General features: G+C 39.0%; 1 protein-coding gene across 1 annotated transcript in view; it reads left to right on the forward strand.

Annotated features, from left to right (window-relative positions):
• The window catches only part of LOC132815183 (septin-7), a 115,967-nt gene extending 99,058 nt beyond the window's left edge, over positions 1-16,909 (forward strand). The window contains exons 10-14 of the mRNA XM_060823998.1: positions 8,032-8,157; positions 10,196-10,216; positions 11,961-12,096; positions 12,572-12,717; positions 15,794-16,909. Of these exons, the coding sequence (XP_060679981.1) occupies positions 8,032-8,157; positions 10,196-10,216; positions 11,961-12,096; positions 12,572-12,717; positions 15,794-15,833 (469 nt within the window). The 3' untranslated portion in view covers positions 15,834-16,909. The remainder of the gene's footprint in view (positions 1-8,031; positions 8,158-10,195; positions 10,217-11,960; positions 12,097-12,571; positions 12,718-15,793) is intronic.
• The last annotated feature ends 9,810 nt before the right edge of the window (positions 16,910-26,719 follow it).

The following is a 26,719-nucleotide window of genomic DNA, read 5'->3' on the forward strand; positions in this document are numbered from 1 at the left end:
TTGATGAAACAGTTGGAGTACCCTAAATTTACGTTAGACCAAATGCTATGCTGAGATTTGAATTATGCTGAACCTCTGGATTATTAGTCCAGTAACACTGGGTAGCATGGTGGCTCAGTGGTTAGCACTGCTGTCCCACAGCTCCAGGGATCCAGGTTCGATTTCAGCCTTGGGTGATTGTCTGTGTGGAGTTTGCACATTCTCCCTGTGCCAGAGTGGGTTTTCTCTGGGTGGTACGGTTTCCTCCACAGTCCATCGTTATGCAGGTGTTGTGGATCGGCCATGCTAAATTGTCCATAGTGTCCAGGGCTGTACAGGCTAGGTAGTATGCCATCGGAAATGCAGGATTATGGGAATAGGAGGGTGGGGGGATGGGTCTACTTGGAATGTCTTTGGAGGCTCTGTGTAATGGGTCAAATGACCTGCTTCTACACTGTGTGGATTCTGACTGTCACTGTACCCCTATCCTTTGAGCATATAAATAATTATTAATCTATCTAAGTAACTGTCGTAACCAATCCTTGCGTTTCTCCCAAAATCTCCTTAGTTACCCCTTTGACCATGTGTTGGTACTCGTGTTCTGTATCTCCATGGTTTCTTGTTAAGTTGGTTTTGTAACATTTATTAGACCCATGGAACATTTTTACTTTGTAAAAGGTGCTATGTTAATAATACTTGTTGCTGGACAGAATCGCCTGTTATTTTTAGTCACACATAGCTGCCAGAGTTCTAGCTTCCTTGGCCCACTTACCCTGAGGTGTTTCTCAAGAGTCTCCAGCATTTTCCCCATGATGATATTTTGGACTCCTATCATTTGTCATTTTCAGGCCAGTCCTGTAAACATCTCCCGTAAATACAGCATTCCATTCTCTGTTGTCCTTGTTCTGACAGTTACTTTAACATCTTTCAACAGTCAGTTTCATTGGCAACTTTTTCTGTGCTATCCATTCAGTCTTTATTATCCATGCATTCAACACAGCTTACATCGCACCTTGTTCGCAATTGCCATGCCCTTCAAATTCTGTCCTTGTTCCTCTTTCCTCAAGGGCAGCATCACAAAATCTTGTAATTAACAGTACAAAAATGTTTTACATTTCTTTTCCTGACTGCATGTCATTATATCCCTGTTCGAGTTTAAGATAGCCATTCCCTTTTGAGCCTTGCTATTTATCAGTTCTAACTAAAAACTATTAGGGATGACTTCCCTGTAAAATGCTCCAACATTTCTGATGGCATGTTGCTGCTATAATATTCAAACATGTTAGGTTGCACTTTCATTCTGAAATCCTGCCATTGTATACTGAATTAACTCCATTTGCACTTGAAGCATCAGTTTTGCAAATGTGATTAAAGATAATGTTCAGATTTAACCATCTCATGAAAGCATCATGCTTGAAGTACATCTCATTATAACATTGCATAGCTTTCCATACATTACTTAGAATTTCAACAAGAACACTGACTACCCCTGAAGGTCTCAAGAATGTCAATTGCTGTACTATTATCAATTGACATTAGTAACTCAACCCCACTGGTGGAAATGACATTAAACAAATTTGACAAGTCCAGTCAAACACTATAACATGCTGTGGTGATCTAATATGATCAGTGCCACCCATTGGGAGTAGTTCAGTAGCAACCTATGCAATTTCGTGCACCTGTTGAGATCTTTGACATTTGGCAGCCATGCATACAGTTTAGTGTCCTTAAACTAATGTTCATTGTGGTCTTGGAAATCCAAGTCATTTTATACTTCACTCTGTCTTGACAAAATGAAATATCACCACTATCTCGTTTGCAAATTTTGATGTCAAAAGCAAATTTTGTTGGGTCTTGTTCACATATTTTCCAGTACCTTTTTCCTATCTAACACTTTGAGATCCTTTTGATTTCAGGTGGTAAGAATAATAGCTTCCAGTTAGGTAGGAAGAAATCCTATCAGTCTTCCCTATGCTATCCTGCATGTGGCATATTCCCAATTAAGTGGCCAACTGGATCTGCTTGGGGATTAAATGCTGCTTCATCCATATTCCAAGAACAAAAAGATAATGCAGTCCCTCAATCACTTATTTGCTCCAACTAGGACTCTAGTGTCCTATCAAGGAACTATATTCCAAATTTGGTCTCTTACAAAGCTTATGATTGTCCCAACAGCCCAAATATTTTGTTCAATTCTACTATTTTAACAACTGCGTAACTCTGTGTGGCGTAATGAAAATGGCAATCTTTTATTACACAAACAAAAAATAAAACAATAAAATTCCCCTTTCTTTGAGGTGCACACCTGAACATTTACAAAACCAAGTGCCTTTGGTATCCTTTAACTTGGCAAGCACCTTCTGCTGTTACATGTGAGCACCCAATTACCCTAAATCCAACATGGTATATTAATGACACACACGTTTGGAATAGCTTCTTTGAAAGATTGTATGCAAACAATAAGAACAGCTGAAGTATGTAATTTTTTGCAGTTTGTTGTTAGTTACACTGATTCTCAATGTAACAGCTCAATTTCCCCTCCCCCCCCGGCGCAAAACCATCTACTCTCAACGTGTGATCACTGCACAAAGCAGAAATTACTGGAAACTGCTCCCACCATGCCAAGTTTGCAACTTTATCAAATGTCTGAACAGGTTCAATTCATTTTCCCTTGCAATTCATGTGGTGACTTCAGCTGATAATCATAATGGAAAGAGGCAGAGTCCCTTGAATAACAGCTTGAAGCGGTGTTGTGTAGGTAAACAAATTGAATTGCAGAAAACAATGTGAAAGCAACAAAAATCCTGGTATCAAATATCATTTAAAGTATTTAAGATAATCAGTTATTTCTATTTGTGGCCTTAAGAAAGCCTTTGTGATTAATTTTGTTCTCTATTTGAATTTCCAGCTTTTTAATGGATTGTCATCTTTGACAAAGCTGGGTGTTTGTTGGCATCTGTTAGTTTTTTGAGATCTCTTTGGTCAGCTACATGTGTTTGCATTCTCTCACCAATAATACATTTTTTATTTCAGAACTTCAAAAGCTGTCAAGTATGTCACGTATGTCAATACATAAGATACTTGAGTAATGTTAGATCTATTTTGATCTATATTTGAAGAGTGATTATCAAAACACAAAGGATTTTGGCACTTGTTCTACTTGCTCTTACCCCTGCCCTCCCCCCAAAAAACACCTCCAGGTATTCCATAACAGGAAAAATGACTACGTTGCTGGCATTTTATGTAAGTGTTGAAAGAGAAGAGGTGGATCTACTTATGTTGCTGAAGCTCATGTGTGATAGAAAAGTTCTACTAAATTCAAATTGGGGAATTGACATTTTATGGGGCTTTGTTGAGACCACACCTGGAGTATTGTAGAATCATACAGCATGGAAACAGACCCTTTGGTCCAACTTGTCCATGTCAACCAGACATCCCAATCTGACCTAGTCCCAATTGCCAGCATTTGGCCCATATCCCTCTAAATCCTTCCTATTCATATATCCATCTAGATGACTTGTTAATCTTGTAATTTTATTCTTCTCCACCACTTCCTCTGGCAGCTTGTTCCATATGAGCATCACCCTCAGCGTAAAAAAAGTTAGCTCGCATGTCCTTTTTAAATCTTTCCCCTCTCACTTTAAAGCTATGCCCTCTAGTTTTGGGCTCCCCCATCCTTGGAAAAAGACTTCGGCTATTCGCACTATTCACATTCCTCATGATTTTATAAATCTCTAAGATCACACTCAGCCTTTGATGCTCCCAGACAAAAACCCCCAGGCTATTCAGCCTCTCACTGTAATTCAAACCCTTCAGTTCCAGCTGCACCTTGTAAATCATTTCTGCACCCTCTCAAGTTTAACAATGTCCTTTCCCTCAAGGGCTACCATATTTGTAAGAAATATTCTAAAAGTGGCCTCACCAATGTCCTGCATAGCTCTAACATGATGTTCAAACTCCTCTATTCCAAGTTGTGACCAAAGAAGGCAAGTGTGCTGAACACCACCACCATCACACTGTCTCTCTGCAACTGCGCTCTCCAGGAACTGTGCATCTGAATCCCTAGGTCTCTTTATTTGGCAACACTCCCCAAGGCCCTATTTCCTGGAATCATCCTGCCCTATTGTATTCAGTTTTGGTCTTGTGAAGAGAGACGCTCTGTTTAGAACTAATTCACTGGAGTTTCATAGAATGAAGGGGGGCTTGTATGGAGGCTTGGAAAATTCTCACACGACTGGACCGGCAGGATGTTCCTGCTAATGGGAGAGTTCAGAACCAGGAATCATGGCTTAAGGATAAAGGTTGGGCTAGTTAGGGCTGAGATATGGTTGCATTTCTTCACTCAGAGATGCATCTATGGAATGCTCTGCAACTGAAAGTTGAAGATAATAAATGTTTTCAAATAGGGATATCATGGTTCTTTGGGCTAAAGGAATCGAAGGGTATGGAGAGCAAATGGGAACTGTGTATGCAGTTGGTTGATGACGGTCATAACCATACTGAATGGGGAGCAGGTTCATTGGGTTTAATAGCTCCTCATTCTATTCTCTGTTTTTTAAGTTTTATTTTTTCAATGTATTTTACGCAATGATGTACTGGGAAAATTAATGTTTTTACATACATTTTACTTTCCATTTTAAACTACACCCCCTTCTTTTCTGGTTAAATATGTGAAACTAATTAAGTGAAGCCTGACTCCATATCTTGTGTTGATTCCACATATACTTTGATAATGGAGTTGTAAAATCTGTGGCAATAGGTTCCTGCATCATTAGTAAATTAAAAGATCAATGAGTCATGATATTACCACTGCAATCATTTTTAAGCATGTTTTAGTATGATGTGTCTAGTGAAAATCACATGAATTATTCTTTACACTGGTGGAGTTGTGTGCAAATGTTGTCTATTCAATTCTCAATAAGCCACAGTTGAATCTAGTAGACCTGGTTGTTTTCTGTACTTTGCAAATGTTTAATGGGAGTTTCTCTTGCTTTTTTTAATCAGGCTGGGGAAAATGAGCAAAACTAGAAATGGGTGTAAGAAATTTAGTGTCACAATTTTATCATTCAAATTCAAACCAAGATTTTAACCCTACTATTTAAAAAGCTGATTAGGTTCTAACCAACTTCAGTATACCGATCTCAGTGTGAAGGAACATGTACCATTGTAATAATCAAAATTGGGGGAAAAAAAACAATGTATTGATGTATCTGCTTTCAACAATTTGCTTTCAGGATGTCTCTGTAATGCAGAATCTTAGATCTTAACTTTTTTTTTTAAGATTCTTAGGAGCGTTCACAAAGTATTAATTCCTTAATGCTTTAACTGACTTTGGTCAGACTTAGAAATGCATAAATTTCTTGCATAAATTGAGTTTGGTCTTGAACTCCTTAATTTTTTCCATGGTTTGATAAAGCTCGAATAATGGATTTGGAGTAGAAATTAGACTCTTATAGGTGTCGGTTTCTTTTGGTGAAGGGTTTTCTTTTTTTAATAAAAATAAACACATTCAGTGAATCCTTCTACGACAGTGGTTACATTCAGCTTTTGTCCGAAAACAAACAGGTGACTATAGAACCCTGTCTTGTTAATGGAAACATGTTTGTCCTACAGGGTTTTGACAAGTACGGTAAACTTTCGTACCTTTCTGACACTAGGGTTAGGAATGTTTCAGAGCAGCTAAAGGACACCTGGAGGGTCAGGGCAGACAGCAAGGGTTCGCAGTACATATTATGCAAATAACAGAAAGAAAATGAAGAATTCTTGGCCAGTTAGTCTGATAATGGTGGGGAAAATGCTGGAGCCCATTTTCAAAGATTTCATAGCAGAGAACTTGGGAAAATAGTGGCTATATCAGACAGTCAACATGGATTTACAAAAGGGAAATTGTGCCTGGGAAATCTACTGGAATTCTTCAGGGATGTAACCAGTAGAGTTGATGAAGTGGATGTGGTTTATTTGTACTTGCAGAAGGATTTTGAGAGTCCCACCAGAGATTAATGTTTAAAATTCAAATGCCTGAGTTGCAGTGTACTGAGATTGATAGAAAAACGATAAACAGTCAGGGAAGAGTGTGAATGAACGAAAATGATCTAGGCAAGGGATCTAAATGTAATGTCTCCGAATTTACAGATTCCACAGAACTCTGGAAGGGTGAGCTGTGAGGAGGATGCAGAGATGGTTCAGTGAGACATGGAAAAGCTGAGTGAGTGGGCAAATGCAGAAGAATTTGGATAATTGGGAGGTTGCCCACTTTGGTAGTAAAAAGAGTAAGGCAGACTATTAGCTATTATAAACTGAGGAGAATGTGCAGGAAGACCTGGTGCCAGTTGCTCAAAGTAAGTTTACAGGTACAGCAAGCAGTGTAGGAGGCAAATGGTATGTTGGCTTTCCTAGTGAGAGGAAGTACAGGCGCAGGGATGTCTTTCTGCAACGGTATAGGGCCCTGTTGAGCCCATTCCTGGAATATTGTGTGTAGTTTTGGTCTTCTGATCTGCAGAAGGGTTTTCCGGCCAAAGTAGTAGTGCAGCCAAGGTTTACCAGAGTGATTCCTGCGATGGCACAACTCGGACAAAGGCAAATAAGATGAGGTAGGACTAAGTTTTCTCTAGTTTAGATGAATGAAGCAGCATTTCAAGAAATGTCTACATTTTGAACAGGATGAGACAGGGTAAATGCAGGGTAAATCCGTGGATCAGAACTAAAAGGTACAAGGTTTGTCATTTTGGACCAGAGGAGGAGAAATTTCTTCACCCAGAGAGGGAAGAGTCCATAGAGTTGCTGAACTGTTTATTTCAAATTCCACATTCACAAATGGGAATTTCAGAACTGGAAAATGAGAATGATCCTGGGTGTAATGTAAAAAGTTTGTATATCTTACTGCGCTCCTTTGGTATAATGGTTTCTTCAATTTCAATTGTTCTGGGCATGGAAAAATGAAAGCAAGCAAAAGCACCCTTTGTTTGCACTTTGAAAACATTTTATTAACATCTATTCTTGAGCTTTGAAGCATGACTTATCAAATCTAAGTGCCTCAGGTAAATGTCACCTAGGGAATCTCTATGGATTAGTTTGAACATTAATGTAATTTATTTTGGCAATGTATCAAAAATAGGAGTTTAGAACAAAGTCTCCTTTTTCAAAAGCTGACTTGTTTAGAAAGGAACAGACACTCTATGCTACAGTCTTGTATTCTTTGTTTCATAAGTTTGGAGACTGCAATGCTACTTGTATTCTGCTTCAGTGTTACGAGAAAGAATAGAGTGACGAGTGTGCAGGCTTATTTCTATTCTTCGGTGCAAGATCAACTCTCTGGCAATTGTAGCATAAAGATTTGATTGTTGGATGGCTGTCAACCAGTTGGTGCTGCATCTCTGCATACAAACGGCGTGACTGTGTCTGTGAAAGATGCTGTGAAAAAGCAGATTTATGCCAGCCCTCTGGAGGTTAGTTACACAGTTATCATCTTGCACCTGATGTGGACCTATCTGAGTTGCAAGCTGTTAGGAGCAACCTGTGCTGTTTGTCCTTTTTTTTTTTGAATGCACATTTTGTGTGAACTAGTTTTCATTCAAATGTATTTACAGCCTGAAAGGTGGCTGATGTTAAGATATAGTCATACCTTTTTAATGTGTAGGACATAAAGATGATTTTATGATCACGGGCTGGAGGTTGGTGGAGAGGGCACAGATTGGTGAAGCTCCTATTGCTACCCAAATTCTAAAGTTTTGGCAGTTTCACCATATTGATTTTTCTCAATGTCATAGCTTTGAAATTCACTCAACCCTGAGATTTATTACAGAAATGGATTTTAAAATGAAATGTAGTTCTTTAGATAAACAGCTTAAATTGAAGCAGACTTGCATTAGGAATCTATTAAAATTGTATTCAGTAATATTTTTGATTAAAGGTTATCAAATGAAATATTCGGTCACTTGGCCAAATATTATCCATTACTGTGATGCTGCTGATGAAACTTGTTTGAAATAGTGTTCAGAGCTATGTGAATTGTCTGCTGACTTGTGTAACCTCTGTTTTTCTCTGTCTCCGCAGAACTCATATGCAAGATCTGAAAGATGTAACAAACAATGTTCACTACGAGAACTACAGGAGCAGAAAGCTGGCTGCAGTCACATATAATGGTGTTGATAACAATAAAAACAAAGGACAGTTGACCAAGTAAGAAAGTACTTTCCATCCTTTTTTTACTGTTTTAGGTTTTTACTCAACCCTTCAGCCTCTTTATACCAAGTAAGTGTGGTCATCAAAACTAGTGAAACATTTGAAAATGCTCTACATGCTTCAAGGAAATACTTACTATTTAAACATTATGTTTCAGCCAGCAAGCATCTGAAATCCTTGTACAATCTGCTGTGCTTAAAATGCTTTGCTTTGTTCTACATCCGCAAGAAGCACTTGGCTTCCCAAACGTTTGTGTTCTGAACTGATGGAGTGGAGTTTTCTGTTCTGTAATAATGAATAACGGTTGTGGGTGCTTTCAAATACTTTACAAACGAAGAATAGGCAACAGTCAGTTGAATGTTCGTCGGTCTGATTTATCTCTTATGTAAGAAGAGAATTGTCATTATTTGCTTATATCCATAATGTTTAGTCAAGGTCTGGAGTTTTTTTTTCAAAGATGGCATGTGAGGTAATGTTGAAAGATTTGGAACTCGAATGCATAACTATTTTGGTCTGCACAGAGCCTCAACTCTATATTACTATCCCAAACCAATGACATATTTAACCATTTTCTTCTGTGCTTGCCCATACCATGCAATTGACCACAACCAAGTGAATGGCCAGACAATTTCTAGATTAATGCCGATATGGTGCGGATGGGTTGGACCAAAGGGTCTGTTTCTATGCTGTATGATTCTACACAATCTATATCATTCCAACAGTGAATGCATGAGATCAGCTTGTAGTGATACTTGATTTGATTTTGAATTATTGAGCCTTTATACTTGGATTTGCTGGCAGGACTGAAAGCAATTGCTTGGTTAGTGGGAAATTAGAGTCAAAGTGTCATAGAAATGTACAGCACGGAAACACACCTTTCGGTCCAACCCGTCCATTTTGACCAGATATTCCAACTCAACCCAATCTAGACCCACCTGCCAGCACCTGGCCCATATCTCTCCAAACTCTTCCTGGTGGAAATGAGCGCAGTGTTTAGCTGTTGTTTTTTTAAAAATTTCTCAATCAGCTAATTTCTTTGTAGTTTTAAGACCATGTGCATTTCAACTAATTGTTCTTGGGCTGTCATTTAAGAATTGTTTTCCCTGGCCCATGTTTTCGCCATGTTCTTTCACATGATTGGTATAAAGAAAATACACATTTTTAAAAACATGGAGTTTGAAGACAGTATTTCTCAAGATACCTGTTATTTCAAAAACTGAAATGGTAAAAGAATGTAGAATAATTGAAATGTTCTTGAATTTAATTGCTTTCAAAATCTGAAGACTGCTTTTCAGCTTAAACCTTAAATTGAGTGCACTGTTCAGAAGAAATACTGTCTTTGTAAAGCTGAAATAAGTTGTTCAAACATTAGGATTTTGAGTCAAGAAATTTGGAATGTAGAGTGATTGTGAATAAACTAAGTGCCAACTTAGTCAGAATACCTGTGCTGTGCAAGGTAATATGTTGCAATTTAATGTCTACTGTGGGTTAAATATAAGTAGTATTTCAGAACAAGTAATGCTGCTTAATAAACTTCAGATTTATTCAGGACAGTGAAGAGTTGGCAGTCAGATGTTTGTCTTTGTCCTGTTTTATTTCTTGTCCAGCTGATTAGTTTTGTAAACAATTCATGAGGCTAATAGCTGAAGAGCCATTCATTTTTATTTTTGTCACTGGCTCACCAAATAGTGAAACTTAATTTTCACATGATAGCTGAGCATTTTATGTCTTGCATAGCAAAAACTCACCAAATAATCATATTTTAAATTCTTTAGCCAATTCAGTTAGTTTCAGTTCGGGGTGAGGTCAAAGGTGGACAGTTCAAATTATAGTTGGGTACCTTGCATATCATGGAAGTTTCTGAATATTTATAGACTTGTATTCTTGGGATGTCACACATTTGAGCCACTGAATGAAATTGCACAATATCCAATTTTTAAATGTTCTATTTCATCTTTATAACTTCTCCATGTAATTTAATGCAAATCTGTATTTTCCTCATCCTAAGTGTCTGTGTATCTGTTTCTCTTTTTAGATTTGACACAGTTGAAGGCATGTAAGTGGTTGTTTAAATTATTTGTAAGAATGTCCCAATACACTTTAAGCAAGAACTTGAATTTCAGTTCCATTGGTTGCAAAAGTCTTGTCTCGCTGACATCAAGTGGGGATTTCTTTGTTATTGTCACAATGTAGTCTTAATTTTAAAAGCACTGCTTGTTCCAAAAATATATCTTATTGCCAAAAATTGGTGAAGGAAGCAATGAATGATTGATTGAAATGTCCGGATGTAATGCCGAAGATGTAAAAGTTAACTTAAATATTTGTTTTCAAACTGTGTGATAGAATTACGTTAGACAAAAGTTATAAGTTTGATTTTTATAATTCAGCAATGATATTTTTGGAGCAGTATTCTCAGCGCATGTTCTTGCTAATTAAACATTTTTTTTGTAAATGTATGGGTGATTGATAGGAAAGATGAAAATAATTCCATGCATAAATGCTTGTATGTATGATCTTGAACTGCGTTTTGCTTCCCTCTGTTTAGACAGTTAAACTAGTCCTGTTTGGAGTGGAGGCCAGCCAATTGTCTTATTTCTTGTGGTGTAGCAGTACCAGGCACTTATTCTTTTCGCTTTTCACTTTTTGTTCATCGGAAGTAAGGTGTAAATGGTGTTGCGATCATTGCGATTGATATTAATGAGTCAGCTTATGATTGCATCCTTCTGATGGCTATCTAGGAGAAATGGAAGCTGGTGACTTTAACCAAAGGATATAGGGTAATATCGTACCCCAGCAGTGTTCTACAGGAAAGCAGAATAACTTCTTTTGACTGTTGGTACCGTCAGTATACTGATCTTGAAACTTAATGATTTCTGTCAGGATGACTGGGATATTTTTCTTCAAGATTCTTCTGACTGGTTTTGCATTTTGTTTTGCTTTTTTTTCATTTCTCTAGGTATCGAACACTTGGCTTTGGAAATCCTGTGATTTTATTGATGTTTAACTTTGCAATCACTTGCATCCGAGTTGACTTTTTGGCATGTTTTTAAAAATTGAGTGCTTCTGAATGTGTGAGAGATGTAAACGTGCAAATATGGAGATGGTTTCATTGGGTGTCTGCAGTACTGGGTGTTCAATGAATGCTTTAGAACACTTGCCTTTCCTTTCTCTCTCCATCTAATGAAAATATATCAGTCAAGAATTTCGTTGATACTGAAGAGAGTTGAGCTTTGTTGTACAAGTATTAAACTTACTGTTGAAATAGGTATTAATTGGACCTTCTCTGTAATGTTTTGCCCCAATTTTGAGATAATTCATTCCATGCCCAATCAGAGTAGCTTAATCGGTAAAATCAGCTGCATATATGGTACTTTACTCAAGGGCAAAAACACTACACTTATTTGTAGTGTTTAAAGGAAGTCTTCCTAGATTTATAACCGAAGCTGGAGCTGTTAGCATAAATAACTTGAGGAAGCCTATAAGTAAACTAAATTGTCAATCTCAGCATTCATGTACTTATGCAATGTATTCAAAAGGGAAAACGCCCCTCTATCCTTGAGCTTTTCATCTTGATTTAATAGATGTAAGGACAGTGATTTCTACAGAGATGTGAAGCCGTCATTGTTATTCCATTTCTCTAACTTTTAAATTCAACATTTAGATGATATGGAAATCACTTGATTGCATTGATGTGCTTATGAGTTTGGGACACCTCAAACTGAAAACAGTATTTTCAAATCTGATGTGCCTGTATTATACGATGTGGAACTTAGTCATGAATCCTTTTTTACTGATTGTAGAAGCCCTCTGGCTCAAATGGAAGAAGAACGGAGAGAACATGTGGCAAAGATGAAGAAGATGGAGATGGAAATGGAACAAGTCTTTGAAATGAAAGTCAAGGAGAAGATTCAGAAGTTGAAAGATTCTGAGGCAGAGGTATTGAATACTTTTAATTTTCTGACCTTTCTATTCATGGATTTCAAAATAGACACTGCTTATGATGAAGCAGTGTGTGATCACTTCACTACATAAAATAATTCTCACATTCTGAAGTATTGATTGGTTAACTAGACAAATCCCATCAGCCTGCTGGTATAGCAATTAATTGGGGCTCATAGTTGGAAGGGCGAGGGAAACAGCTTTGTTACTCTGCAAATTCCAGCAGCAAGTGTTTGAACTGAGTAGCAAAGTGAACAGTTTCTCAAAACTTGTTCCTTCATCCTTCCCCCTGCAGTGAAATATTGCTATTTTATCCTCATCTGAGCAGACTATGGAATGAGCACTACATTAATGGCTTGACAAGGGTGCTGAAGGCAGCAAAGTGTTGTAATGAGTATAAGAAATAGCAGGGACACCAATTCAGGGACAGTGATTTGAAGACACTTTAACGTAGTTGCTTTGTGTCTTCTAGCTCCAGCGACGCCATGAACAAATGAAGAAGAATTTAGAGGCACAGCACAAAGAACTTGAAGAAAAACGTCGCCAGTTTGAAGATGAGAAGCAGAATTGGGAAGCTCAACAGCGCATTCTGGAGCAGCAAAAACTAGATTCCACTAGGTAGAACCTCCCCTCACCTATCACATGCTTGATTCTGAAAAAAATGCATTGATTCACCAGTTTTGGACTTAAATAATGGTAATGCCAGTGCTTGGAGCCATAGCTATTTATAGCACCTATGGAGGGTATTCAGTACCTGTTTGTCTTCTGCCTGTTTGTTACAGCAAGCCAAAAATAACTCAACTGCCTCATCTTTCCTCATAGTCATCCATTGTTAATTGTTAGATTAAATCTAAGCTGCTTACAATCTCTACATATGAATAAATATCTTCCCATAATTATTTTAAGTTTATTTCCACATCATTCACTTCAAGATCACACGCTTTCCTGTTCCCTCAAATTCTTCATAATTTAGCTAAAATTCTAACTCATCTAATCCTAGTCATAGTTCCAGTGAAAGAATTTTCTCCACCTTCAAAACTCTCCCGATCACTATGGTTACCTTCTCTCTCACAGTGGTGCTGTCACATTTTACACTACTGCTCAAAATGCGTAGGGTGATGGGTGAAATGGTATCTCCAAATGGAAAATTCACTCATGGGATAACCAATCAGAGAAAAGTTGCCTCGATATAGGAATTGACAGAAATGGTGAGGATCTGCTTCTGTCATAGGCTAATTATCTCCCCTTTTGCTGATGACTTGTAACAAATGCAGGAGAGAAGCAAGCAGCCTGTAATGGGGTCGTGAGCAGTTGGGGCATGTGCCAACCAGGGCATGTTGTGGGAGAAACTGGGGGCAGATTTTGGGAATCGGAAGGACGTGGCTACTAAAGAAATGGAAGGAATGCTGAGATGGGGAGAATAGTGCAAGAGGTTTGAGTGTGTCTGGGAGGGCAGATGTGGGAGGAAACGAGACTTCAGAGATAGACTGGGCAGGCAAGAAGACTGTAAGTGGGTGAGATGGGGAGAAGCAGCAAGACTGAAGTCAGTGGCATGGGTGAGATTGTTGGCTGTGAAGATAAAAGTATATTTTAAATATGGAAAGAAAGAACACTCAACAAACTGAGTCAGGAAAACTTAACATCACTGAGGTAAAGATTTGTAAATGAATGTGATATCTCCAGCTTCAGGATGTTCAAGGGCTATCATATGAGAATATTATGGATGCTAATGTCATGAACATTTCGTCAGTTGTTACATTTAAATCAGAAGTGCAGTAAGAATGGTTTATGCCATTGAGACAAAAGCTGTGACCTCACTGATTGGGAAGGTGTTTAGGATTATGACTTTTTATGTGTAGATGTATATTAGTCTTTTTTGTAGGGGAATGGGAAGCTTTTGTTAACTGACACCTGTGGATTTGTGCAACTTCAATACTATGTCTAGAAAATTGCTGCTGTGAGTGTTGAGTTTAAATTTAATGGAGGGTTGATAATTATGCAGAATATTGAATTCTTGTCATTTTGTTTGAGTCAATACAGTACTGCACACATCAACACATTACCAGTGTGTCATGTTACCATATGACTATCATATTATTATAGAGTTAGTGCAGGTGAAATGTTTTGTGCCATGATAGTCTCACTGTTGCTTAAACTGCCTGCCTTTTATCAGCTTCCAAAACTGCACAATGTGAAACTGTGACCTAATCATAAATGACAATGCTTGCAGTGTCTGGGAATGGACACTCTTTTCTGGCAAACCCTAATTTCACTTCAGTGAACTCTGAAAATGACTGTGGCTCACTGCTGTGAATTTCCATTAACAATTCTCAGACAATTTCTTTGATAAGATGACATTGGCTTTAGTCTTGTACAATTCCCCAGTACTTGAACTATTACAAATAGACTACAACCTGGTATTGTGCTAATAGGTTTGGCAGCACAGATAGAGGCCATTTGATTCGTGTTAACTACCTGATGAAGGAGCAGCGCTGCAAAAGCTCGTAATTCCAAATAAACCTGTTGGACTATACCTGGTGTTGTGATTTTTAACTTTATCCATCCCAGTCCAACATCGGCCCTTTAGACATTATTTTACAAATACAACTCGGGTGGCAATTCCTAACTTTGTTCAGCAAAGTACAACCGCCTGAAAGAAAAGCAGATTACCAGCAAAATCATTGACTTTTATACAGCTGACTCTAAAATCTGCTGCCCAGTAATGAACCAAGGTGCAGTGAAGTACTTTACCTGCTGCTGTCTTAAGTACAAAAGATGGAATTGCAGGAATGTGGGTTATTTGATAGCTTGTCAAGTTACAGATGTTTTTGTGGGCTTAGAATATTAGCTGCCTTTGACCATGAATGAAAGAAGGAGGATAGACATTTATTTATATTGTATCTTTTAGTAACCTCAAGATATCCCAAAGAGCATTACTGCCAACCAAGTATGCATAAAGGTGTAGTTATTGTGGGATTGTTGAAAACACATCACAGCCAATTTGTACGCGATAAGATTCCACAGATAATATTTGATGAATCAGTCTGTTTCAGTGAGATTCAAAATGAGGAATAAATATTGTCCAGGATATTGTAGAGAACATGTCAGTTCTTTTAAACCGTGTTAGACAATGCTTTAAATCCTCTCTGTGCATGTGAGCCTTGGTGCAGCACTACCTCAGAACTAACGTGATTCCTGGAGGTCAAAGCCCTGCAGTGGATCTGAACCCATGACATGCTGACTCTGTGGCAAGAGTGTTACTTGTGTGACTCCCTCATAATGGTAGTCTGATCCCCACAATGCCCTTGATTTCTGACAATAGTTGCTGGTTAACAGCCTGATCCCCACCAACGTCCTGAGGTACTGAACTAGATATTTTCTAATTTAACCTATATAGAGATACATCTCACACCTCTGGGGCAGGTGGAATTGAACCTGGTCCTCCTGGCTCAGAGATGGGGACACTTTCATTACACCATAAGAGCCTTCAAGATAATTAATTATTGCTATGTCTATAAGCTATTCTAGCTGAGACCAACTAATTAATCAATGATCAAGCAAGGGTGTTTAGCATGTTCCAACTCAGGATTAAACAGGACTTAAATTGTGTACTTTCTAAAAAAGTTCTATTGGTTCTACTTTTAGCAACTTATAGCACTATACTGATGTGTGTGTATTTTGTTTTATTTCAAAGGACCTTGGAAAAGAACAAGAAAAAAGGGAAGATCTTTTAAAATATTTGAAGACCACCAAATTACTTACATGCCAATTTGTCGGCCCTGGACATAATTTTTTTCTTTATTTTGAAAGGATCCAACTTTGCACCTATTATACCTATAATGTTAATGTATTAGCATGTGAAATGGCCAACCTAATACAATGTTTGTACATTAATTTCTATTTGTAGTCTCTAGAATAGGAAGCTAGAAAAGTATTGAGTTACCTAGGGTAATGCATGTAGAGACACAACGTCTGAATTTTTTTTAAAAACAAAAATCTGATGCCTCCCTTTTTATGCAGATAAATGTGTTACTGTCATGCAATCATGTTCTGGTGGTTGATTTGTTTACAGAATATTGTCTGTTCTTCCATAGATGTGGGAACTTTGAAAGATGTTTATAAGTGGCAGTGCTATAATTTGTTGCAGCTTTCCTCTGCTTCAGAAATAACATAAAAACCTCATATGGTGCAGCTATAGCATTGTCTTGTCTAAACAGATTTTGGTTCTGGGCAACACCAGTTTCTTTTCCACCTTTTCAGTGTTCTCCTGTTCCCACAATGTACAGAAATGTTATAGGGCTTGTGTGGAAACTCAGCCACTTACATAATGTATTGTCTTAGATTTTTGCTGTTTCCAGTGAATAATTAATGTTCTCTAGCGACTCATTTACCTTTTTTGGAACTGCTTCACTTATTATAACAATTAATTTAGATACTTCATATATTGCCCAACTGAAAAATTTAAAAAAAGCATAGCTTTTGTATGTTAGAAAATAATGGGGTGGGAGGTGGGGGTGGTTGTGGGAGGGAGGGAGGGAATTCAACAAATGCTTTCTCTTGCATTTTATTGTAACTGACTTAAAGAACTTCATTACATGTAAGCTCTGGAGCCATTAATGCACCATTCTCCAGCTAAGTGCAATCAAGCTTGTATCTCCTTACTAAATGGAATTCATGGTCTCCGAAGGCAGGGCGGTTGGGAGAGGGTGGGAGGGACAAAGTCACATTTAGCTGTATACATGTTACCCATCTCTGTATTTTTGTTTGTATTGTACAGAGTCATATAATAAAGCCATGTTGTAATGACAAATGCTTTTTGCAGCAATTTCATAATCTGTTGGCAATATTTGGTTGCGGCCATGTTCATCGAAGTCTCATGTGTGTTTTGAGTTGAGCTGAAGATCCTATTTCAGTATATTAAGGGAGTGTCATGCTAGATTCTGTGCCTGTGTCTGAAGTAAAAGTTGAAATCTTGAGGTTCTTCCACTGGTGTCGCTCTCTAGAAAAATCTTGCTTCATATTACTTTGATTTGTATCCTACACTCATTAAACTACTAACCATCGACCACCTCTTCCTGACCTATGACAGCCCATAATTGAAATAGTTTCCATTCCTTAGGTACTGTCCAAATCTGTTTCAAAATTGCTGTCATCAACAACTTGCTCAAAACTGCCACTGATCCAACTCTATATCTCCTTGTCAACTTGTTTAGAATATTGTGTCTCATTCCTTATCCATCTTTGTGTCTGCCAGTTTGAATCTGTCTGATAAGATTTCTACTCTGTCACAATACTGATGCAGCTGAGTCTGTGCTATATAATTCCTTCTCATTTCTCCCTGACTTGTTTGCTGCCGTGGCAATTCATCACAACATTCCTTTTGTCTGCTTAGTTTCAATCTTAACTATCTGGAGTCAAACTTACTTCGTTGATGATTTCTCTTCCCACTCCTGCACCATTCTGGAGTTCCTTGAGGTTCATTGCTTGGATTCCTTTTATCTGCATGCTGCCTCTTACCAGAATCACTTGAAAACAGTGGTTCTGTTCCACATACGTAATGATGACTTCCTTCACCACCTTACCTGTCCCAGCCCCATCCACAACCACTGTCAGACTGCTTCTTTGAAATGTAGTCATTTCAATGTAGCTTAAAGATAAATCTCATTGTTAAAAGAAACACATGCAATGAAGTTTGCATTTAGGGACTTGAAGTAAGCTCCAATAAGAGCGTCATTCTTTCTTAGTGTTACGAAATCAGTTATACTTAAGTCATAGAGATGTACAGCATGGAAACAGACCCCTTGGTCCAACCCGTCCAGATCCCAACCCAATATAGTCCCAACTGCGCGCACCCGGCCCATATCCCTCCAAACCCTTCCTATTCATATACCCATCCAAATGCCTCTCTAATGTTGCAATTGTACAAGCCTCCACCACTTCCTCTGGCAGCTCATTCCATACCCGTACCACCCTCTGTGTGAAAAAGTTGCCCCTTAGGTCTCTTTTATATCTTTCCCCTCTCACCCGAAACCTATGCCCTCTAGTTCTGGACTCCCTGATCCGAGGGAAAAGACTTTGCCTATTTACCCTATCCATGCCCCTCAAAATTTTTAAACCTCTATATGGACACCCCCCCCCCCCCCCAACCCCAGCCTGTTCAGCCTCTCCCTATAGCTCAAATCTTCTGACCCTGGCAACGTCCTTGTCAATCCTTTCTGAGCCCTTTCAAGTTTCACAACATCTTTCCAATAGGAAGGAGACCAGAATTGCACGCAATATTCCAACAGTGGCCTAACCAGTGTCTTGTATAGCTGCAACATGACCTCCTAACTCCTGTACTCAATGCTCTGACCAATAAAGGAAAGCATACTAAACCCCTTCACTATCCTATCTACCTGTAATTCCACTTTCAAGGAGCTATGAATATGCAATCCAAGGTCCCTTTGTTCAGCAACACTGCCTAGGACCTTACCATTAAGTGTATAAATCCTGCTACGATTTGCTTTCCCAAACTGCAGCACCTCCCATTTATCTGAAATAAACTCCATCTGCCACTTCTCAGCCCATTGGCCCATCTGGTCAAGATCCTGTTGTAATCTGAGGAAACCCTCTTCGCTATCCACTACACTTCCAATTTTGGTGTCATCTGTAAACTTACTAACTGTACCTCTTATGCTCGCATCCAAATCATTTATGTAAATGACAAAAAGTAGAGGGCCCAGCACTGATCCTTGTGGCACTCCACTGATCACAAGCCTCCAGTTTGAAAAATCACTCTCAGTCTTCTATTTTTGAGCCAGTTCTGTATCCAAATGGCTAGTTCTCCCTTTATTCCATGAAATTTAACATTGCCAATCAGTTTCCCATGGGGAATCTTGTCAAACACCATACTGAAGTCCATATAGATCACCTCTATGGCACTGCCCTCATCAATCCTCTTTGTTACTACTTCAAAAAACTCAATCAGGTTTCATTTCCCATGCACAAAGCCATGTTGACTATCCCTAATCATCCTTGCCTTTCCAAATACATGTACATCCTGTCCCTCAGGATTCCCTCTAACGTCATGCCCACCACTGAGGTTAGGCTCACTGGTCTATAGTTCCTAGCTTGTCCTTACTACCCTTCTTAAATAGTGGCACCACGTTAGCCAACCTCCAGTCTTCCAGCACCTCACCTGTGACTATCAATGATACAAATATCTCAGCAAGTGGCCCAGCAATCACTTCTCTAGCTTCCCACCGAGTTCTAGGTTACACCTGATCAGGTCCTGGGGATTTATCCACTTTTATGTGTTTCAAGACATCAGCACTTCCTCCTCTGTAATCTGGACATTTTGCAAGATGTCACCATCTATTTTCCTTCAGTCTATATCTTCCATATCCTTCTCCACAGTAAATACTGATGCAAAATACTCATTTAGTATCTTCCCCCATTTTCTGCGGTTCCACACAAAGGCCGCCTTGCTGATCTTTGAGGGGCCCTATTCTCTCCCTAGTTATCCTTTTCTCCTTCATATATTTGCAAAAGTCCTTTGGATACTCCTTAATTCTATTTGCCAAAGCTATCTCATGTTCCCTTTTTGCCCTCCTGATTTCCCTCTTAAGTATACCCCTACTTCCTTTATACTCTTCTGAGGATTCACTCAATATCCTGTCTATACCTTACATATGCTTCCTTTTTCTTAACCAAACCCTCAATTTCTTTAGTCATCTAGCATTCCCTATATCTACCAGCCTTTCCTTTCTCCCTGACAGGAATATACTTTTTCTGGATTCTCTATCTCATTTCTGAAGGCTTCCTATTTTCTAGCCGTCCCTTTACCTGCGAACATCTGCCTCCAATCAGCTTTTGAAAGTTCTTGCCTAATACTCTCAAAATTGGCCTTTCTCCAATTAGAAGTTCAACTTTTAGATCTGGTCTATTCTTTTCCATTACTATTTTAAATCTAATAAATTATGGTCGCTGGCCCCAAAGTGCTCCCCCAGTGCTCAGTCACTTGCACTGCCTTATTTCCCAAGAGTAGGTCAAGTTTTGCACCTCCTCCAGTAGATACATGCACAAACTGAATCAAAAAATTGTTTTGTATGCAATTAACAAATTCCTCTCCATCTAAACTCTTAACACTATGGCAGTCCCAGTCTATGGAAAGTTAAAATCCCCTACCATAATCACCCAATTATTCGTACAGATAGCAGAGATCTCCTTTCAAGTTTGTTTCTCAATTTCCCCCTGACTATTAGGGGTCTATAATACAATCCCAATAAGGTGATCGTCCCTTTCTTATTTCTCAGTTCCACCCAAATAACAGCCATGGATGTATTTCCAGGAATATCCTCTCTCAGCACAGCTGCAATGCTATCCCTTATCAAAAATGCCACTTTCCCCCCACCCCCCCTTTCTTTCCTTCCTGTACCATTGTATCTGGAACATAAGCTGCCAGTCCTGCCCATCCCTGAGCCATGTTTCTGTACTTGCTATGATTTCCCAGTCCCATGTTCCTAACCATGGCCTGAGTTCATCTGCCTTCCTTGTTCGACACCTTGCATTGAAATAAATGCAGTTTAATTTATTCGTCCTACCGTGTCCCTGCCTGTTTGACTCACTTCTGTTCTTAACTGTACCTGTCTCAGATTGATCTTTCCTCACTATCTCCCTGGGTCCCACCCCCCACCTTACTAGTCTAAGTACTCCCGAGCAGCTCTAGCATACTTCCCTGCTAGTATATTAGTCCCCTTACAATTTAGGTGCAATCTGTCAGCTCTTGTACAAGTCACTTCTACCCCAAAAGAGATTCCAATGATCCAAAAATGTGAATCCTTCTCCCATACATCAGCTCCTCAGTCATTCATCTGCTCTATCCTACCCTCTCTAGCTCAGCAGTAGGAGTAATCCAGTTATTACTACCCTTGAGGGCCTCCTTTTTAAATTTCTGCCTAACTCTCTGTAATCTCCCTTCAGAGTCTCAACCTTTTCTCTTCCTATGTCATTGGTTCCAATGTGGACAATGACCCCTTGCTGGTCCCTCTTCCCCGTGAGAACAATCTGCGCCCTCTCTGAGACATCCTTGATCCTGGCACCAGGGAAGCAACACACCATTCTGCTTTTTTGCTGCTGGCCACAGCATCTGTTCCTCAGACTACAGAATCCCCTAACGCAATTGATCTCTTGGAAGCCGACATACCCCTCGTTGCATTAGAGCCAATCTCAATACCAGAAACCTGGCTGTTCTTGCTACGTTTCCCTGAGAATCCATCATCCTCTACATTTTCCAAAACAGCAAACCTGTTTGAAATGGGTATATCCACACAAGACTCCTGCACTAGGTGCATTACCCCTCTACCCTTCCTGGAGTTGACCCATCAATGTAACTATCTGAGACTCACTCACCCCCCCCCCCCCCCCCCCCCCCCCCATAACTGCCATCCATCACATACTGTTGCTGTTGCAAATTCTTCATTGCTTGTAACTGTCTCTCCAACTGTTCCATTCGATCTGATAAGATTTGCGTCCAACAGCATTTATGGCAGATATATATAATCCACAGTAACCCTTAAATTCTCTTTAAACTCCCACATCTGATAAGAAGTACACATCCCTGTAGTAAAGGCCATTTTTGCTCCTTCACAATCTACAGACCCAGAAAATAACACTATCTTATTCCTCTACAAAACACTGCCCCAGGTTAAATTAATAGTTATGGCTTATATTTTAAGTTTAATCAAGAAACATATCTCCGAAAACACATAATCAAGAAAGAACACACTCTACTGCAGCCTTTCTGTTGGGCAGACTTAAAACAACAATTAACTTATCTGATTCTGTGCTATGAACTTCGCCCAAACAAGCTCCTCCAAGATTACTTGTGAAAATCTATGTTTTTTAGTTTTCCCAGAAGCACTCCGATGTCCAGCAATACATGAATTCAAAAGAGCAAAAGCAGTAACTGTGCAAGGTTCTCTTCTCCTTCCCCCCCCCCCCCCCCCCCCCCCCCCTCTCTTGTTTGTTCTTCTCCCTTTTATAACTTCTGTTGTTTTGACTTTTTTCTTTCCAAAGTTCCAAAACAATGCAACAGCATATGTAACAGTAATTGCTGCGCCTGGAATTTGAGGAAATCACCTCCAGCACCTAAAATACCTCACAACAGGAGCAGTTGTTACAGCCAGAAATTTTTCCCATCCTCCATCTTGGATTACCCAGAATCTCTTACTAATCTCTGATCTCTCTCTTTTTGCACCCTCCCCTCAAAAAAAAAACAAAGATTCCTTAATTTGGTGGCCCTTGGGCTAACTCAATGTGTGTTGCCACTCTGGAATTTACTAATTTCAATCTTCTGGCTTATTTGCACAGTATAAAATGTCATGGAGATCCTTTGTTACCTTTGGCTGTGACCCTCCAATTTTTTCACCGACCTTGTGAGACTGGATTCCACGGCTCCAGTGGAGACCACCGTTTGACTTCTCTGCAGCCAAACTCATTACTTCCAGAAGTTTAATTGCCTTTTATTGAGAGAATAACTGTAGTGTTCTTTATTTAACAAATATTTGTCATTTTTTTTCATACTGAATACCAGTCAGAGGCTACATCATGGTGATAGATCTGACATTTCATTTGTAGGCATGGCCTTATCTCTCAAATTCTTCAAACCAACTATAAGCTTAGAGTTTTTTCCAGGCATTAACCAGTCTCACCTGATTTATGCACTAATGAATTTACAAAGATAACTCAAATTAATCTCCACAAGTTCCATGACGGTGTGAAACATGCTACCTGTTCCGGGTTGAAATGCAAATAGCAACCTTGAATTCCAAAAGTTTACCTGATAATGAGAAACCACATCGTGCACATCTCTGTTTCTGGAATAACTACAGATTTCATTTCTCCAGATATTTAGCCAAATCAGACCACCCACTATTTGCTCTTTTTACTTTGACTTTTATTCAGTTAATATGTTACCTTTTGACTTGTAATTTTTTTTAAATGTCTGGTTTGCCAGCCTCTAGATGGCCAGAGTTCACCAAAGCATGGGTTCAAATCCCACTTGCTCCAGAGATGTGTGATAGCAACTCTGAAGAGGTTGGTTTGAAAATATATTTGTCTGGTTTCTTTTTCCCCCCACCGAATTTGCATTTTAAATTCAATCTCAAACTAATAAGCTGTATTGCTGAAACATGAACTGACATTAAACATGCGCAATTGCCACTAAGAAATTTGGATCTGTTTGTGGTCCTGTGCTCCAACTTTGAAGTATTTCCTTCCTCTTGTCAACAAACTTGAACTGGTTGCAAGATATTTAACGGGATTGCTGTTATCTATCACTACACCCTGTCAAAAGACTTTGTGCCTACTTTGTTTTCTGATAATGGAATAATGTAGGAGACAGCAGGGAAGAGAGCTGATGAACAGTTTGGTTTAGTCATTAATTGTTGCTGATGAAATCTGTTTTGTGTTGCTAATATTTACTATTTGTCTTTCAAATTGTGTTTAAATTATAAATGATTTGCTGCTCTAGGTTTTCACTGGGCTATGTTTCTGTTTGATCTGCAGGACAAATTCATTTGTTAAACTTAAAGCTATATTGAGCTCTTCTGAGAGAGATGTAATGGCACAATGAGCAACAAACCAAGATTGCATCTAGTTCCTGCCTTAATTTAGCATTTCCTGTGTGTGTGTTGACTGATAAAACTGAGAACTTCCCCCAGTAACATAAGTACAGGGAGTAGACTCCACATGGGAAAAGCAAACCTATTTTGTTCTAAACTGATGGCAGGCAGGATATGTCAATGTTTTAGAGTCTATCCAAAATGATCATGATTGTGCTATTCTTTCCATTGAAACCTACAGTCTGAACAGTTAGTTTTAAGCACCTAAATCAGAATCAATATTGTGTTGCTTAATCTTGATGTATGTTTGTTAACCGTTCTGAGGAAAAAATTGATGTGGCACAGGCGGCACGGTGGCACAGTGGCTAGCACTGCTGCCTCACAGTGCCTGAGACCCAGGTTCAATTCCCGACTCAGGCGACTGACTGTGTGGAGTTTGCACGTTCTCCCCGTGTCTGCGTGGGTTTCCTCTGGGTGCTCCGGTTTCCTCCCACAGTCCAAAGATGTGCGGGTCAGGTGAATTGGCCATGCTAAATTATCTGTAATGTTAGGTAAGGGATAAATGTAGGGGTATGGGTGGGTAGCGCTTCGGCGGGTCGGTGTGGACTTGTTGGGCCGAAGGGCCTGTTTCCACACTGAGTAATCTAATCTAATCTAAATATCATTATTTAGAATTTACTTCAATGAAATTTCTCCTTTTGTGGCTCAGTAATGTGTTTCTGATTGAAGGCACCTTTTGCTGTTTAATTAGCAATTCAGATAAAACTGTTCCTCCTGTATGAGAAATTCATGACTGCAGTAGTGAATAAGTAGAATTATGTGGTGCTTAGCCTATGTTGAGTAACAGAATAATATTTGCTGAAAGTTTATAAGATAAAGATCTAGTTTACAGTGGGTCAGGTTTCTCTGAATCAAGTCTGACTTTACAGATTTGGTCGTTTGTTTGAAATGTTTTTGGATTGAATCTGGAGCTCTTTCTGTACTGTCATTTCCTCTTTTGTTTCTCTCCCCTACAGCCCCAAAAAGAAAGTTGTTCAGATTGGGGTCCCTTTGAGAATTTCACGACTGAAACATTTGACCGATTCATATCAGGTCAATACCATTTCAGCAGAACTTTGAAAAGGCAGGTGAAACAAAGTTGGAGGACTTGAAGTCAGCTGATGATGCCCTTGTGGACTCAGCATTGAGTTCAGTGGTTTTGCACCATAATCTTTCTCATCATATTTATTTTTCTGTCTTTAACTTTCATATAGCAGCTGCTCTGAATGTGTTTTTTTATATATATATTTGTCCCAATATCACTCCTCTTGGGTCTTGCACCATCAACTCTTTTGTCACTTCATCTCTTGAGATGAACTTGAAAGACCCTATTCAGGCAACAAGCAAAACTGGTGTCATTTACAAAATACTTTGCAAGAACTGTGACAAACAGGCAGAAAACTAGGCACCAGTATACATGAACATCAACTAGCCACAAAACAACATGACCCACTCTCTCTAGTATCCTTACATATTTGAGGTAAGGACACCACTTTGACTGCGACAACACATCTATCCTAGGACAAGCCAAACACAGACATGCATGTTCTTAGAAGCATGGCATTCCAACTGGAACTCACTCAACAAACACTTTGATTTGAATTCCTTTTACCACCCTCTGAGAAGAACAAGAAATGACATCACCATAGGAAATGGAATCATTAACCCTAGGAAACTCAAACATATAAATAGCAGGCTACACCACCAGTGTTTCATTTGGAGGCTCACTGAAGATGTTACCTAGAATGGTGATGAAACATCTGAAAATGAACCTTCCAGCTCAGTGAGCAAACCTACATCCAGAACTTCATCTCTCTTCCACTCAATATTACAGATTCTTGTCATCCTCTCTCCTTTCAGGTTTCCCACAATTTCAGTATTTGGTTTTTGATAAATATTTGTGAGGCAAGATTAAGGAATATGTAATCAAATTTGGTAAACTTTCAATTTTAAGCATCTAGTATCCAATGATGAATTTGAACAAACTCAAAGTATTGAGCGGTCTTCTGTTTCTCTATGATCATACTGATGGAAGCAGAGAATGCTTTTTTCTCAGCCTCCCTCCCCACTACCTTTCATCTCAGCCCGCTTGGCATACCAGCCTTATCCCTGAAGAAGGGCTTATGCCCGAAACGTCAATTCTCCTGCTCCTCAGATGCTGCCTGGCCTGCTGTGTTTTTCCAACACCACATTTTTCAACTCTGGTACTCCAGCATCTGCAGTCCTCACTTTCTCCTAGTATGCAGAGTATATCTTAGTTAAACTAACTGCTTGGGTAACTAGTTGTAAACCAATTTATTTTACTGTAACAACAACTCTGATTGTCAAATTAATTTATCTCAGAATTATTGACTTTGTCATAGTTTTATGGTGCATTGCATTGGTGCAATGACCCCAATGTTTACCACGATGGTAGCTCTTGCATTCTAGAAGCTGGTGTTGAGTTGTAGCTGATAGTAGCTATACTATACATATTAATCATATCTCCTTGGGTTATAAAAGTTTTAAGATTTCAGGTTTTATTCATTTCTGTTAAATTCACAAATTAATTCCCTGAAGTGAATTTTACAGTGAAATGTTAATGGGAAATTCGAGGCACTTGCCCAAGATTAAGTAAGGTGCAAACACCTAATATTTTACTAAACTATGAATGAACCCTGACAGGAAAAGTTGTTTGTATAACAAATTGAATTTTGCATTTCAGCAGGTTTCCTAGTTGCATTGCCTTCTGTTTTAACAGTTAATTCCACTGGATCCCAGGGATTTGTAACATTTCCTTCTAGAGCTTTCAAATGTAAGTATTGCCTTAATTTACAAATCCTATTTTCTAGACATTAATAAGGCCAAATGAAATTAATATCTGACAGGCGATTGCAAGACGACTTTTCTTTTTACCATATCATTAATATCCTCCAGGGATCATCCTCAGTCTCTGATCTTGTATGTACTTCATGTGATTCCAATTGTATTTAGCGCCA

Source organism: Hemiscyllium ocellatum, chromosome 4 (assembly GCF_020745735.1).
Source record: "Hemiscyllium ocellatum isolate sHemOce1 chromosome 4, sHemOce1.pat.X.cur, whole genome shotgun sequence".
Lineage (NCBI taxonomy): Eukaryota > Metazoa > Chordata > Chondrichthyes > Orectolobiformes > Hemiscylliidae > Hemiscyllium > Hemiscyllium ocellatum.